General features: G+C 48.7%; 1 protein-coding gene across 2 annotated transcripts in view; it reads left to right on the top strand.

Annotated features, from left to right (window-relative positions):
* ehbp1 (EH domain binding protein 1) overlaps positions 1-17,500 on the top strand; it is a 165,161-nt gene that overhangs the window by 120,478 nt on the left and 27,183 nt on the right. Inside the window, exons 17-20 of one of the 2 annotated variants that reach the window (XM_062519094.1) lie at positions 4,090-4,247; positions 8,581-8,707; positions 10,753-10,853; positions 13,904-14,027. In XM_062519094.1, the coding sequence (XP_062375078.1) occupies positions 4,090-4,247; positions 8,581-8,707; positions 10,753-10,853; positions 13,904-14,027 (510 nt within the window). Of the gene's footprint in view, positions 1-4,089; positions 4,248-8,571; positions 8,708-10,752; positions 10,854-13,903; positions 14,028-17,500 lie in introns of both variants that reach the window. The other variant, XM_062519093.1, reaches the window with a different exon arrangement.

Below are 17,500 nucleotides of genomic sequence, written 5' to 3'. Positions count from 1 at the left end.
GAGCCAGCGGAGGGGCCTGGGCTCCGGCTCCGGATCGAGAGCCTCACGGATGTGGAAGAGAGGCTCTGAAGAGGCTGGCGGAGCACAGAGATGGAGGCGACCGCATTCCGGAAATTTCCATCCCGCGCATCTAGTCAGATACACAGGGAGGAGAACAAAAAAAAAAAAAACTGGGTCATGTGTTAGTTGACAAGTCCTCACCCCAGTGCTCTCTGTGGGGTTTACATGCATACATTATACATATAACCACTGTGGATGAAATGCACTCAATCTGAAAACCCAGCAGTCGCTGGACTGTTTGGCTTTTTCATATTGGACCCAATGTGTTGAAAAGCCTAATGATGATGTAACCAAGATTGCGTTAGCTAAGTTTTCTCCATTGCCTTATCAGCTCCAAAAGAGTGCTGTCTGGTGGTAACTTAAGTGTAGTATTAAGTGCATGTCTAATGTGTGCGGCAAGATGTTTTGTGTGTATTCTCTTACATGGGCATTTAATGTCGATGTCACCACTTCTGTCATTTAAGTGAACTAACATTTCTCTGTAGCATGGGCAACCACTCAACTGAACTCTTGAGTCTGATTTGTCGCTCTTCCCTCCCTCTGGTCTAACATGCACCCATTCTCTCTTCGCCACCATGGCGATGTTCTCACAGATCTGGTGGATGGTGAGGCAGCAGGCGGTGCTGGTGTTGGTGTGGAGGAGGAGGAGGAGGAGGAGGAGGAGGAGATGGTGGTGGAGGAGGGTGGTGGTGGTGGTGGTGGTGGTCGTGGTGTTGAAGGACGGGGCATAGCAGGAGTGGCGGTCGCTGGTGGTCAGGCCTCTGCCTCGGCAGCTGCCTTCCCATCAGCCCCTGCTGCTGCTGCTGCTGCCGCTGCTCCGGTACACGCCGCCATCGCTCCTCTGCCGGCCATGGCTGCTGGTGGCGTAGATACTAACCCCAAGGAGGTGCCCGAGTACTCCTACGTCCTGGAGGACGACCTTACTAACCCCGCCAGTGACCTAGCGGCATTGGGTAATGGGACATACACTTGGGCTGCCTGTGCATGGCCTGCCACAGCTCTCTTTTGTCGTGTGGGTGTGTGGTTATGAGTGTGCTTGTGATTGTGTTGTGTTGTTTATGTGTCCTTTTGAGCGCAGAACAGACCTTTGAATTAAATCATTCACATTTCACTCAAAAACAAACCAGTTTTTGACCACATTTCAAATTGGCAATTTAGAAAAAAATTGGTTTCACCATTGGCCTTTGTTGGAACTAACACTCTGGGTCATGTGCATAGTTTGTCCTTGCTAATTTGGCAAAAAATTTGCTAATTTTGGCTAAATTCCCACTTGTCACTCGGACATCAGATGTGTGTTCTGTTGCGCTCTGTGCTTTTCTTTCGTCTGTTTGCTGTTCTCACTACTAACTATTAAGCCTTCCCCTGATACTCCCCAACTTCTGCTGACCTGCTTCTGTATGCATGCCTAGCCAAATTAGCATGGCATCACTCAAAGGCTGTTTTTCCAAACTAAAACAAATGTCTTAGTAGTTGAAAAGAAGAGAAAAGCGTTTCCTGTTTATGCTTTTATTTTATGAAGGCTTCTGTTTTTTTTTGTTGTTTTTTTTTAGCTGTTTTTTTTTTTTTTTGCTTTTGCTTTTCAGAACTTTGAATATTAATTAAAATCCAGCACAACATTCTACAGACAACAAAACATATCTGCATTAAAACAGTTTCTGTAAATATTGGGAGGTAACTAATTAGCTGTTTTTCTCTGCAGTTTCCCTGCAGATATGAGATAGCCGTGGCTCCGCTAACGGGGAGACATGAGTTTGTCTCTCTCACTTTGAAGTGCCAATATCTTAGTTTATTTGTTTTTTTCTGTCACTCTCTGTTGTTTCTTGTTATTTATTTGACACTTTTTCTTTTATTTTGTCCTTTTTTTCCCCCTCAAAGCCCCCACCCTCCTGCCTAAAACAGGCGCACACATGCACACTCTTATGTGCATACACGCAAGCACACACACACACACACACACACACACACACACACACACACACAAGCACACACACACATACGCACACAAGTTGAAGTGAGTCGTTTTGCTGACTATCGTCTGCGTGTTGCCCAGGCTTGTTTTGTTACCTGTCACCTACCTGTTGATCAAGCGCTATTGCCGAGTTGGCAGACAGACCCACTCGACAGAGACGCTCATGCCGCTCTATGCGGGGGAAATTATCCCTCGCCGTTTAAGCCTCTCCCGTTAGCGCATTCCCGCTTTACATATCTGCCCGTTTCTCTGGACCAAATTGGCGGAGAGGGCTCGGGCTGCGTCCGCTCTGAAGTTCCCAGCATCCTCGGCCGGCCCGTGCTGCTCACGCCGCCTGCCTCCCCCTCTGATGTTTTATTCGCTGGTATTTACACAGTTTCCCCTCCTCCCTGCCTTTCATTTGTGGAGATTTGAGGCAGTTTTGCAGGCAAGCAAACTTTGGGACACCCCCGGTCGCCCTCACCCCCTAACCCCACCCCCGCCCCCGCCCCACACCACACACACACCCCCCTTCCCTTATCGAGCCCCTGCCATAGAGTGATAAATGCATCCCGTGGTGTTGGGGTGGCATGGTGTGCAAACGCATGTGTGTGCGGATGGCGTGTGTGCGTGCGTGCGTGCGTGCGTGTGTGTGTGTGTGTGTGTTGTAGGGGGGCTGCAGATGAAACGGCCTCCCTCCTGCTCTTTCATCTCCCCCGGCCCAGTGCGCTGGCACGGCCCCGGCTCCTGGCGCACAGCGAGGGCCAAGGGAGGGCAAGGCCAGAGCCACCAACACAGGGCCTGAGAGAGCAGCTTCACAGAGCAGCTGGAGGAGAGGGAGAGAGAGAGAGAGAGGGAGAGAGAGAGCAGGGTAAGCACAATGAATTTAGAGAGGAAGAGAAAGGGAAAAAAATATAAAGAGAGGGGGGGGGAGAAAGGGATCTACATGGAGGGAGAGCAGATTGAACTGGATGGGGGGAGAGGAAAATAGGAAAGAGGGGAATTGAAATATGCTGACTTGGAGAGAGAGGGGGGATAGAGGGAGCAGAAAGGTAGAAAGAGGGAGAGCAGGAGAAAGGGAATACACCAGAGAGCCCAGGTCCTGGCTTCAGGTGCCCGGGCGAGATTACTGCAGAGGGACCGGTGCAGGCCAGACCAGACGAGCACGAGGGTTCCGGAATGTTGGCCTCAGAACACGGAGCCAACAGGACGCTCTTTGTGCCAGGCACTTTTGGCCAGCGTTCACCGTGTGGTCAGACAGAGGTAGTGTAAGATGAGGAGGAATGGAGGCAGAGAGAGAGAGAGAGAGAGAGGGAGAGAGAGAGAGAGAGAGAGGACAAGAGAGGAGAGGAGAGGAGAGCTGGTGAAGGAGGCCACATCAGAACTCAAACAGCATAGCAGCTCTGGCTGAAGAGGGTATCTTACCAACCAGGTGTGTTTGAGATGGCCCAGGGTGCCCGGGAAAATATGACAAACATCAGACAAAGATTAAGATGGACAGACTCAGAGAGAGAGAGAGAGAGAGGGAGAGAGAGAGAGAGGAATGGAATGAGGCAGGGAAAGGGCTGTCATGTCGCGGGGAGACATCTCCTCATGCAAGTTTACCCAGCAGCTTGTGACTATCTCTGCCCCCTCTGCCTGTTGGCGATATCCTCCAGTCCTATCAGCTCCTGTATATTCATCGCTTTTGTTGCCGCGCCACATTCCTTTTAGCCAACGCCACCGCCGCTGCCTGGCATTGTGCGCTGAGGGCTATCCGTGTCGATCGCTTCCTTATCTCCCCTCCTGTATTCATGTGGAAATAAGGAAGGACACGCGGCGCTGTCCCCCCCTCTCATCGGGCCCTTCCATAGCGTCTCCCTGTGTCCCCGTGCTGTCTGTGTGCCATTGGAAGCCCTGCGTTTGGCCCAATGACTTTTTACAGTCATTGATTATGTCCCCTCCCTTCATCCTTCATAGTGCTGTTTTTGTGTTGATGTTTGTTTGTGTAGTGGTGTATTTGTTTGTTTGTTTGTATGCCGTATAGTTTTTTGTGTGTGTGTTTTTGTTTGTTTCTCACCTGTCCGTGGACCTTCTTGCAGGTGTGCTGAACAGCCGTCACGTGGACCTGAAGCTGAAGAAGCTGGTGGACGTGCGGCCGCAGGGAGGCAGCTCTCCTTCGTCGTCATCCTCCTCTTCCTCGCTCACAGCCTCCACCACCTCACCCATGAGCCCCACAGAGACCCTAGAGCAGGAGCAGGTACACACACACACACACACACACACACACACACACACTCACACACACACACACACACACACCCTTAGGTCAACACAAACATAACAAATCAGGCACAACAGCATATCATCTTGCTTACACGCATAGTTGCACACAATGACACACAGAAATTTAAATAAAGCTCTACACACACACGCACACACACACACACACACACACATACACACCCATGCACATATTTGCAAACACACCCTCAAACACAGGCTCACATTTAACTTTTAGTCCCATTCCCTCAAACAGAAGCCTGCACACATTCGCTCTCCCACACAAGCACACACACACCCACCCACCCAAACACATGCACATTTACCCACTTGCTCAGTCTCTTGCTATCTGACCACGCAGCCTCTGAGGTCAATCAAATACATTGAGTTGCATCGACCCCTCCTCACCTCCAGTTGATTCTCTATGCACTCCTCCGTTTGACTACTCTACGTTTATTAGCTCAGCGCTTCCCGGATAGGAAAAGGCGGAATAAAAAAAAAAAAAAAAAGAAAGAAAAAACACCTCTGAAGAGGTGCAAAGCCCAAACACACGCGCAGGCATAATTACACCCTGGCTGGCTGGCTGCGTACGAACCGTCCCATCAAGTCTGACCTTTTCAGCAGTCAAGCATCGCAGAGGCTCCAGCGGCAGCCTCACGAGTATCGACAGCCGAGGCGCCGCACGGCAACCCTGACATCTGTTCCATGGATTTAAAAAAAATAAAATAGAATAAAAAAGAAGTCTCCTTAAAGGGCCACTGCTGTCAAACGCTAAATGTCCGCTTACTTTACCTCTGTCCGCTTTATTAATGGTCGAGCATGGTGATTTGAGCTCCGATTTACTGGTTTGCTTGGTGTGGGGGAGGGAGAGGGTTGAATAGGGGTGCAAAAACCTTCCCCCTGATCAGACATGTTTAAGTGTTAGTTGAAGTGATGGAAATGTTTATGTGTAAGTCTGTGTGTCTCTTCCTGAAGGACCAGGGTTTTTTTTTTTTACGGGAATGGAAGGGGGGGGGCGTTCTGGACGAGATGGGCATCCTCTTGTATCCAGAGCCCTCAGGTGGTGACTGTGAGTCACGTTTGAGACCCTCTTCATCCCACCTGCACACTTCTCCTTTTACTCTTTTTCTCTCTCTCCCTCTCTCTCTCTCTCCCCCCCTCTCTCTTTTTTTCCCCTTTTGGATCACCCCGCTGACGGAAAGGATTTCCTCCAACCAGATGTACAGGGACAGCTTTGATGTGCCAAGACAATGACTTTCATTGCTCTCTCCCCCTGTAGCCAGCCAGTTTCCTATACGCTGGTGTTGAAAGTGATCCCCACTCAGGCTCTCTCCCTCCAGACAAAGAGCAGCCACAAAGAGCTCAGGCTCTCCCCGCCGCACTGCTTTAGACATCAGGGGGAAACCACGCCGGCCGCCTGGCCCACTTCAGCTCTCATCAAATGGAGATGTTGAGCAGAAGCTGCTGGACTCAAAGCATCTGGCTCAAAAAAAAAAGTCCTTGTGATAAGACCGCTAGCTCCGGTAAAAGTAGTTTGAGCGAGAATGGTTTCCCTTTAACAGGAAGTGTTTCCTGAAAGCGTTTGCTGAACTGCTACCGTCGTCAAAGGGGATGGTCTCGTATCGTGTTTGAAGACTCTCACTCTCTTCTCCGGATACCTTAGTGGTTTGCTCGACGACGATGCTCATCGAGAGCTGCTGACTTCCCTCGAGCTTAAGGCTAACTTGTGTCGTTTGTTGCCACAGGGGTGTGTGTGTGTGTGTGTGTGTGTGTGTGTGTGTGTGTGTGTGTGGTGGTGGTGGTGGTGGTGATGGTGATGTGGTGGAGGAGGGTGGAGCAAGGGGTGTGAGGGGGCTCCAGCTCGTCCCCAAAGACAGACGGGCTCATAGCAGGATTTGTCAGGCTAATCTTGGTGATATTGCCAAGCCCTCAGCGGTTAGCAGGGGCTCTGCAAAGGAGGGGGAGGGAGGGAGAGAAAAAAAAAATCAACACTGTTTGTTTTCTCTGCTAAGTACCCCTGGTTAGAGCTGTCAGGCTTAGGACCAGCCTGCCAAGCTGATACCCAACCTGATGCAGTCAGAGCAAGGATGTCATAAGAGGCTTTCAATTAGGCTCTACGCCTCTCTCCTCATCCCGCACTCATACTCCCTACTCTCTGGCGTTGTTCATCTCTCTTTGGTTACAAAGGAGCTCTCATTCACTCACTCCCAATCTTCAGTGTTCTCTCTCTCTCTCGATACCTCTCCCTCTCTTTCTCTCCTTCTCATCCCGTGCACTCCTTCACGTTGTTTCAGAAGAGGTGGGTTGTGAGGATCTCAGTGTGTAGTCGGAATGGACGACTTCTCTGTTCTGCCTTAGTTGCGACTGTTTTGTCACAGTACTTCCACGTTAATGATATTCTCCATGCATGACATTCTCTCTTTTATGATTGCTTTTTTTTAACTGCCAGTGTTTTATTTAGCCGTTTTTTTTGTTTTTAAATCTCTCCCTCTCCAGAGAATTCCATCCATTTTCTCCCCAAGCTACTAAAAACAAAAACATATTAAGAACACACTTTAGGCAGATTTACCAAAGGAGGCATTCAGTATTTCATTCTTTCGCTTTTGCCTTTTCTTTTTGCGGTCTCTCTCTTTTTTTTCTTTACAAAAGGAGGATAAACTGTTCTCCTCCCTGGAGGATTTGCTATCCCAGAACTCCTTGAGGCGGTAGAATGGTCCGGGAGCCCTGCGCTCCTGTCTCATTAGCGATTGTCTCTATGCGGAGGGAGGCCGCAGCCTTGCCTGCGCGTGATAACCGGCTGCAGCATGCAGCAGACCGCACCATTAGTCACGCATCCCAGGCCCGACACACACACACACACTCTCACACACACACACTCACACACACAGAAACCCCGCCTCTGCCAAAGTAATACCCAACCGCCCCAATCATGATGACGGCGATGAGCGATAAGGGAGGGCAGATCGCGATGCGGGAAGCCGCCCTGGTATCTGCCCGTTCCAGGGGTAAGAGGGGACCAACAAGGGGGCAGGTGTTCAGGGGGTAGCTGCAGAGAGGTGGGGAGTGATTTGGGGTGTGTGTGGGGGGGGGGGGGGGCGTCCCACGGGGAGCCTGGAGGTCTAGTGGGCTTGCATGTGTATTTGGTGTGTTGCGTTTGAAGGTTAACATGAGCTGAATCAGGGAAGGTGAAGACCTTTGGGGATTCTCCGGAGACAAATAAACAGTCAAGCCCAGAGCCATTTTCCCATCAGACACCTCACGGCGCCTTGGGCCTACTAATGCTAGAGAGCCAGGAGCCGCCATTTTGACTAGTTTCTTTCAAAATAGCTCAATTTCCTCACAAGTGTCAAGACTTTTAAAACAGTCTCAAATGAGAAACTGTGAGACTAATTGGCCTTAGAAAAATACATTTTAACCCGCCATCTGTAAGAACAGTTTGTGCAAAAGAGTGCTCCGGTCTGTCTCCCGAGTCAACTAATGAGACCAGTTTCAGTCTGAATAAGTACATGAACTGATTGGATAAAGAGCCCTGAGAAAAGTGTTGACACTGCCTCTCTCCGCTGGCAGTTCTAAAAGCCGACAAGAGTGCGTGCATAGTTATCACCAGGCGTGCCTTAATTGCCAAATTGTTTTGTAAAAATAAAACAGACAGAAACAGACAGTGTGTGTGTGCGTGTGTGTGGGTGTTTTTGTGTGTGTGTGGTCTTTATTAGCAGTCTGATTCTGTACACATGCCGCTGAACTATCGCTGGCACTAACAATGTTTCGCCTGCTCGGTCTCGAGCAGTGGAACGTGTACGCTAATTGTGAATTTTATTACGCGTTTCCCCCCCTTTTATTATCGTTGTCGTGAGGAGAACGCGATTCGGGAAGCCGTCGTTTCGCTTTCCACCCCGCTTGGCTTATTGGGCAGTACTCATCATAATACATTTCAATGTGAAGTTGATAGGGAGTCGTGGGCGCGCAGTTCCGACACATGTTCACTTTGAAAACAATAGCGCTTTTAATTTGCATAATCTGAATAAATTTTCTGGCTGGGGCTTCTGTTGAAAGTCGACTTAATTGCCATTTTTACCACTTCCTCTTGTTCATTTTTTTTTTAAACTCATTCCTTATTTGTCTTTAGAGCGAAGGCTTATCAGAGATGCATGGAGGGAGTGTTAAGAGAACCTTCTGGATTAAAAAAAAAAAATACAAAAAAAGTCGCAGCATTTTCAAAACTGTGTGTCTGCGTGCGTGCGTGCGTGTGTGTGTGTGTGTGTGTGTGTGTATATTGTCTTCTGCTGATGCACTGTTGTTAGTGTGACCAGGAGCTGAGAGCGGAGCGTCTGCGCCGGGCGTCGGAGCGTCTGCGCAGCCCGGTGGTCTTCAACAAGGAGTCGGCGGTGAGGAAGACCCAGCTCAAGTCCTTCAGCCAGTACGTGGAGACCAGGCCAGGTGAGCTGCCCTCTTGCCCCATGGTGTCTGAGGACACCTTTTCCTACTGTACCTCTTTTTCCTCAACACAAAAAAACTTTCCAATAGGCTATGGGAACGAAAGGCTGTTCAGGTTCCTCATTTGTTTCCGGTGGAGCAAGGTGTGTTTGAACCTTCCACTATTGTTAATGTAATTAGGGTCTACACGGACCCGCTTGGTTGTTGCACCTAGTGAAACAGCACATTACGATGTAAAAGAATTTATGTGTGTGTTAACATTTGTATTATTGGGCAACCCGTATCTTCAGTGTTGGAGTGAACACCAAAAAATATGACACAATATGCAGTCACAACACTGCTAACGTTCCACCAGAAACAAATGAGGGCACCTCAACAGTTTTCTGTGCATAAAGACTATTCTCAGTGTTTTAGATATTAAGAAAAAAGCCCCTAGTTCACAATAGCAAGCTAAAGAACCTGTTCACCCAGAACAGGGAAATCTGGTTGTGTATCTGATATGGTGGAGTAGGCTTATGCCTGGCCCCTCCCATCTTGGTGTGATATCCATGTGGGTCTACTGCAGTATTTATTTATGATACATATATTTTTTTTTGAGGTTTGATTGCCTTGTGTTTTGTATCAATGCTTTATGTTTTTGGTAAAACATATGATGACATCATAAAAGTGCAATACAATGAATGTAACCTCTGAGTTGTGCTGACTTAGCAATATTCCCAGAGTTGTTGTTGCATTACATTACATTGCATTTATTAATTTAGCTGACACTTCTATCCAAAGACCGTCTTATAGACAGTATGACAAGTATATCACCAGGGCCATAGTCCTCGGAGCAACGTTGGGTTAAGTGCCTTGCCCAAGAGCCAGTGCAAGATGAGCAACGTGTAGGTTGCTCACACACAATACACTCCCTCTCACACCAACATCCAGTTTTTTAATGATCCAGTCAGAAAACATGGAATCGGTTGTATGGTTGCCCTGGCAATTTGGCAATATAACCTAAAGCAACACAATGAAAAATGGATATTTATGCCCCTTGACGTCAATATATCCCCATTTAGCGCTAGCATGGTACCCAATAAGTTAAAAAAAACTGATCAACAGTGTTACACAGTGCTATATCAAGCAATCTGGGCAAACATTGACATTGTCACAGACTTTGTCTCCACTTTGTACCACTTGACAAGTTCAGTTGTGACTTTTTGAGTGCATCTCTGATACAGTATTTTGGCTATGAGATGTAACAGGCAGGTCAGCATAGTTGATCTGTTGACTGTTTTATTGCAGGTCTATGGCATGTTTCGTAGGCAGAGAAAAGCTGTTGCTCTCACACTGTCCACTTAGTCAACACAGTCAGTGTACTGATGAAGGAATAGATTAAACAGACAGTTATGGATTTTTTTTTTTTTTGCAGTGATTTCATGTCCCCTTTAAATAGTATTGTTAGTGTTTTTAAAATTCAAAAATAATGTATTTTATCTTCATAAGTCATGGCAACTATATATTGTAGTACATTTTGATACACTTAAAATTAGGGTATTTGATATTTTATTTTGACTTTTTTGTCAATCCCTGGTGATTAGGTGGTAATCACAGTAATTGTGACAGTGGTGGGAGGTGTTGACAGTTAGGGTGTGTGTGTGTGTTTGTCCCTGAGGAGTGTGAGGGGATGTCCAGATGTTGCGCCTCTACCCACTTTGTCTACAGTCTTACACAAGGGCCCCCGCCGCAACACCTGTGTTCTACTGTGTCCACACCTAGCGCTCCTCTACCGCCCCAGTTTAGATTTACACAGTCCTAGTCCCTCACTCCAAACACACACACACACACACACACACTCACACACTCACACACACCCACATCTGTCTAGGTTGATTAAGACAACTCCAGAGTTATATCAATCTCACAGGTCCACCGCTGAAGATCAAAAGACCCTCCCAAAGCCTTGTCTTTAGCTGCCTGTTCTTTTTCTCTCTCTCTCTCTCTCTCTCAGATGTTAGATCTATCTGTCTGAAACATCTCCCTCTCCCTCTGTTTCTCCCTTTTAGAGGTAAAGCGTCAGCGATCGGTGCCTGAGGACCCGAGGAGGCCGAACGAGGAGCGTGCGGCGCTACCGGAGATGGAGGGGCGGCGGCCGTATGAAGATGAAGTACTTAATGCATATTTCATTCCTTCGCCCCTGCTCCGTCTTTTCTTTCTTTTCTTCATGACTGCGTAGTCTGATAATGTTGATAACACGTACTGGGACGTGGTGGGGTCCCTGGGAGACACACACACACACACACACACACACTCACACCCCCCCTTCTCTGTCTTCCCCCTCCCCGATGTCAATCTGCGGTCCCTTAAACCCTGAGAGAGCCTCGCGTCAGAATTAGCCTGCACCTCCGTGATAATTGTCAGATTACAAAAAGAGGAGATGAAAAGGAGAGAGAGAGAGAGAGAATATGAACCCCTTCTTTTTCCCTTCCATCCCCAAAACTCTGAAATCACACCATCCAGTGCTCTCTCTCTCTCTCTCTCTCTCTGCCCCACCACCACCACCACCCCCACTCTCACCCCGGTCTCTCTCCCCCAATCACCCTTTTTTAGAGGAAATAAAAAAGATATTTCTATCAGAGGCCACTTTTTTCTTCTCTACACTCAACTTCTCCACAGAGAGAGAGAGAGAGAGAGAGAGAGAGAGAGAGAGAGAGAGAGAGAGAGAGAGAGAGCAAAAAGATTTGCCGTATTGATCTAGCGCAGCTGATTTTTAATTATTGCAATAGTTAGATACTGGTGGAGGCAAGTCCGGGATTGGCGCTGGGAGTCAGGTCACTGGAGACTGCCGCGGATTTCCCATCCTGCCTCCTCCGGTGGGCGGGAGGTTAATGGGTGTTCAACCTTTCCATTATCCAGATCAGCCAAGAATTACCAGCTGAATGATGTTTGCATTAATATAATATATATGGTAATTTCTTCACTTAATTAACGTGAAGGCTTCTGCTTCGGCAAGGGGGGAGTGGGCTGATCATGTGTAAAATTGATTTGTGAGGGAAATATTTGATAGAGCGCGGGGCGAAGGGCTGGCTCGCCAGCGCCGGCTCCTCTGCTCTTTGATGGACAGCTCCTGGAGGAGCGCGCGGAGGCAGAAAAAGTGCTGGCCTGGGTGGAAAAAAAAATACAACTTTTTTTTCTCTCTCTCTCTCTCTCTCTCTCTCTCCTCTCCCTTCTTTTCCACCCTTCCACACGCATACACACACATACACATACACACACACACACACACACGCCCATCACATCACCTCCTCAAAATGCCTCATACACACACACCTTCACACGCACACACTCACTTGACTTGCACTTCTTCTCTTTCCCATTAAAAAAGAGGATGCATCAGCAGTAAAAAATATATATTATTTTCCCCCACCCAAATATAGTTATAGCTGTGAATTTAAATAAACACCTGCTTTTTTCTCTCTCACCTTGGTACACCCCCCCCCCTCCCCCTCCCCTCCTCCACACACACACACACACACCTCATCCCTCGCTTTTGAGAATAGCAAGTAGGAGGGAGTGGAGAGGGGGAGTGTGGGGGGAAAGAGAGGAGGGGTAATTGAGCTCTATATCACAGACACTCAATAATAAGCATGGCTTTTAATTAAGGTCATTCCCACTAATCACACTGCCAGGGTACCACCCCGGTAGGCGGAGGGTGCTGTCGCATGGGATGTGTGTGTGTGTGTATATGTGTGTGTGTGTGTGTGTGCGTATGTGTGTGTCTCTAGGGCCCTCTGAGATAGAGCAGTGATGTATCCCGAGGCCATGCCCCACCTTTTCTCGTTTATTTCAATTTTCAGATTTATTTCAATTTCAGCCGTGCGCCGGCGCCAGTATTAGCCAGGGTAAACAGCAGCCTGACCCCACTCAGCCAATCATCCGCCACACCTGACTCAGGCTCCGCAGGGTCACCCGGCACTTCACTCTGTCTCGACAGAGAGTGTGAATGAGTGTGTGTGTGTGTGTGTGTGTGTGTGAGAGAGAGAGAGTGAGAGAGAGGGGGTGGCAATGAGTGTGTATGTGTGTGAGAAAGGGTGTTATGTATGTGTGTTTATATACATATACATACGTGTGTGTGTGTGTGTGTGTGTGTGTGTGCGCGCGCATGTACATGTAGGGGGCGGGCATGGAGGGATGTAAGCCTGGATTATAAATCTAGATTATTTCACAGTGCTCACCGAGCAAGACCTGCAGTCATACATTCATTTTCATTTTAATAACCTCCGCCACCCCTTTGCTGTCACACTTTGCTCTCGCACTCGTTTATTAAAATGCACATGCAGCTCAGAGTCAGCACACACACACACACACACACACACACACACACGCACACACCAAAGTAGCTTTGAGTGGCACATGTTTGCTTTGTTTCCCACAACATGGTGCAATTAGATAGCATTCAAATGCAGTACAGCGTTGGAGTCGTCTTCAAATGCTGTTGTCTTTGGGCCAGGCAGTGTTGGTGAGAGGGAGCGGAGTCGTTGAGTCTGCGCGTTGTTGTCGAGTGAAGAAAGGTGGTATCGGTGTGTACGGAACAAACAGCAGTCGCGTTGCTTTCTTCACCCATCAGCGTAGCTCACCTAACCGAGCCGTTTGATGAGAGAACCACAGAATAAATAAAAGCCACAACAACAACAAACAATATGGCCACACAATGGGAGTGTTTCTTATCCAGTTGTGCTCAGTGAACGTCTCCTGCAACATGCAGACACACACACACACACACGCACACATACACACACACAGACACCCACCCTAATTCAGAGAGGAATTTCAGAAAATACACTCTTTTGACTGACATGTCTTTTGCTCTCTATGTTTCCCTCCTCCTCTTTCTATTGTTTTGTTCTCCTTTTTAACGGTTTTAAATAATGGTGGAACTGACCAAAAAAAAGAGGAGAAATGTGTACTGTTAAATACTGTATGTGACTCAGACCTGACAGTGGATTCTTAACCCCCTCTGCATCCCTCTCTCTCCCTCCCTTTCTCTCCCCCTTTTGCACCTCTCTCCCTCTCTCTCTCTCTCTCTCCCTCCCTTTCTCTCCCCCTTTTGCATCTCTCTCTCCCTGTACCTCTCTCTGCCTCTACCTCTCTCTCTCCCTCTCCCTCTCTCCCTCCCTCCTTTTCCCCTTTTCTCCCCCGTTTGTTCTTGCGCGCTAGAAAGCGTTCAAAGACACCAGTCAGTATGTGGTGGGAGAGCTGGCAGCGCTGGAGAGCGAGCAGAAGCAAATTGACACCCGGGCGTCGTGTGTGGAGAAGAGGCTGCGCTATCTCATGGACACAGGTACGGCGCCCAATTACACTGTAAACAGTTTTGGCAAATTGAGCGTTCACAAAACTCTTATGGAGTTTGGGAAGTGTGAATCTTTTTGAAGCCCTGAATGTTGGGGCCGGGGGAAGAGGGAGAGAGAGAGAGGGAGAGAGAGGGAGAGAGAGAGAGAGAGAGAGAGGGAGAGAGGGATAGAGGGATAGAGAGAGGGAGAGAGAAAAAAAGGGAGGGAGGGAGAGAGAAAGAGAAAGAGAGAGGAGGATTGAGGGAAGAGAGCAAGGGAGAGAGAGAGGAGGGTTGAGGGAAGAGAGAGAGAGAAGGGGTGAGAGAGGGAGGGGAGGAGGAGGAGGAGGAGAAGAAGAGGAGAGAGGGGGGAAAAAAACCTGCCCGGGAAAATGAAAAGGCTCCGGATGGCGGCAACCTCTCTGGGCCCTGGCGATAAGGGAGCCTTCACGGGAAACGATAACTGGCCCTGATAGCGGCCGTGAGCCAGCAACTATTGAACAGCGCGCTCAGCCATGCAGAGCCCGAATACATCTCTGGGCTTCATTGATAGGCTGCAGCAGGGGGAGAGGGGGCAGGAAGGCAGTGCGGAGGGGGAGAGGGTGGGGAGAGAGGGGGCGTGTTGGGGGTAAGATGGGGAGGGCTGGGGAGGGGGCATGTGGTGGCAGGGGTAAAACAGGAGGAGTGGGAGGGGGTGTGGGGGAGTTGGAAAAAAAAATGATGCAAGAGGCAGGCACACACACACACACACACACACACACACACACACACACACACACACACGTGTAAAGGCAAAAGAAGTGAGTTCTTTGGTGTGGGAGCGATCTGGCAGAGGGAACAGATTTGGCTGGCTAAAGCCTTGTAAAAGGGACATGAAACAGTGTGCCGAGCATGAGGAGAGGCTCCATTGACTCAGTAAACTGAAATTGGAGAACAGCGTCCGGTTTACTGATACCAAACAAAATCTTTTTTTCCCCCTGCACCCCCCCCCCACACACACACACACACACACGCATACACACACACACCATCTACACACACACCATCTACACACACATCATCCCTAGCTCTCTCCATACTTAACCCTCACGTGGTTTGTTTTGGAAAGTGCAAGGAAGCCAGGAAAGAGATATGACAAAAAGAAAGGGAGGATAGAACGAGGGAAACAGCCGTAGCATTTGAACGCCTTGCAGTATCGAGACCATCTGTCCTGTGTGTGTGTGTGTGTGTGTGTGTGTGTGTGTGTGTGTATGTGTGTGTGTGTGTGTTCACCTCTCTGCTCGTCACCATCCTCCCTCCCTCTGCCATGCAGAAAGGAATCCCACTGTAAGTATTTGTAGCGCCGCTCTCTCCCCCCCCCACACACTTTGCGCTACTGTACACACCAACGGCCCGGCCACATTCCCGCTCACCTGCTGCAGGTGATGGCACCTGTTTGGAGGTGATTTACGGCCTCGACGCCTCTGTGCCGTTGCTGGAAGGGCCTGAAATGAGAACGGCAGTGAAAGAGAATTTCGCAGCACCACAACTAAAACCTACAACATTCATCATGCCACAAGAGTGAGACGACGTGTGTGTGTGTGTGTGTGTGTGTGTGAGAGCGAGTGAAAGCAGCTCAGCTTAATGTGCTTACAAGCGTTCTGCTATGAGCGGCGTTTGGAGAGCCTTGAGCAGACGGTGTTCTGTTTGGGTGTGTGTCGGGGGGGAACGGGACGGCACAGAGGCCGGAGGCTCTTCTACTTCAGCCAGGCCTCAACTCTGAGGCACCCCTCCACACACACACACACTCTCTCATCCCTCCAGCGTGGATTTGCTGGAGTCGACGTACCCGCTAGTCTTAAAATGCTACTCTTCGCCCCCAGTGTGCTAGCCTCCTTTCAGCAACATCCCTTACAAACCCTTCAAACAGAAGACCTTTAGGACGAGCTGCACCACTCCCACGAGGTACAGACATGGCAAGAGGAGAAATCACGTATTCGGGCTAAACTCCCTGCTTCAGCCCGTTGGCATCGCTTCTTGAGGCGTGGTGTGTGGTCAGTCACGGCGTCGCGGGTCGTCGGTGTCCCCCCCCCCCCGAGGGGGAGGCAGCAAACAGGCTGGACCTGTACCTCAGCCCCCTCAGCACGTCTCCGGGGCCGATTTGTAAATTGTCGAGGGCACACACCTGTCTCAGGTGGGCGTGAGAGGCAGGTGCATGCAGAAGAATGGGGAAGCATTCACTTTTACTCTCTGAGATTAGACACACACACACACACACACACACACACACACACACGTACACACATATATGCCTTGAAGCTGTACTCACATTTGCATAAACAGACATGTTTTTTGACTTTATATGTCCAGACTACTGTGTCTATGTGGGTTAGTGGGCGGTTGACACAGTTCCAAGAATTAGATCAGACAGTCAAATGTCATGCGATTTCTGGTAACTGAAGCTTAATTACACCCTTCGTACTCCAAAAACAATTGTGACATTTATAGAAGCGTTTAAACACGAGGTGCCAAGTCTGAGAGTTATGTGTTATTTTGAAGGCCTAGATTAGATGATAAGGTAAACCAAAAGCCAAACGGTTTGATGTTTCGTTAGTGTCAGTGTCATTACACCTCCTAGCTGTAAAAGGGCCGATGAAAAGCAGTGGACAGATCTTAAGGCATGGTGTCATCCACATCTCATTTGTGTGTGCACAGCTTCAGTATGTTTCTCTCTTTCCTTCTTGGGCCCTCTCTCTCCTTTCTTATTTTGTTTTCCCTCTTCACTTTCTCTCTCCCCCTCTTCTCTCTTCTTTCCCTCTCTCTCTCCCCCCTCTCTCACTCTTTTCCCTTCTTTCTTTCTCTCTCTCACTCTCTCTCTCTTTCTCTTTCTCTCTCTCTCTCTCTCTCTCTCTCTCTCTCTCTGCTATCTCCAGCCCTCCTCCCCCACCTCCCTCTAGATTATGCACAATGCAGAATTCTGCAATTTTCCATTGCATCGTCTCCCCAGATGAATTCAAAGTAATTGGGGTGGTTAATTTATTTACTCAGAGCAGTTCACAGCACATTAAATAATAGAGATAATTGAACAAGAATTGTCAAGTGTCTTCTGATATCAGACATATTACAGAGGGGAATGCACATAAAAACTCCATTTCTATGCAACCATTGTTTATGGTAATTAAGTACACAGATTTATTCCTTGGTTGCCTTCCAAGCTTATGGCAACCGCTATTGTTGTCTTCTATTAATATGTAATCAGTAAATAGTTTAATTTTCTAATCTGCAGTTTGAGAATTCACTTTCTAACAACTCTTAATTAGCACAGTGGCCTAATGATGCTTTGGGTGATGGAAAGGCAGGGGCATAAACAGCTCGCCGAGGTCTGGGGAATTTCAATTCCTGGGGTGCCGTCGGCTTAATGAACTTGTTATTCCCGCACCAAGGGGAGCGGTGTCCTTCAGAGTAGGGCCGCATCGAGATCGCCCACAAAAGCACCCACGCTTAAT

The sequence above is a fragment of the Sardina pilchardus genome, chromosome 18, assembly GCF_963854185.1.
Source record: "Sardina pilchardus chromosome 18, fSarPil1.1, whole genome shotgun sequence".
Taxonomy (NCBI): domain Eukaryota; kingdom Metazoa; phylum Chordata; class Actinopteri; order Clupeiformes; family Clupeidae; genus Sardina; species Sardina pilchardus.
Note: the sequence above shows the minus strand (reverse complement) of the source record. Positions and strands in the feature narration are given on the sequence as shown.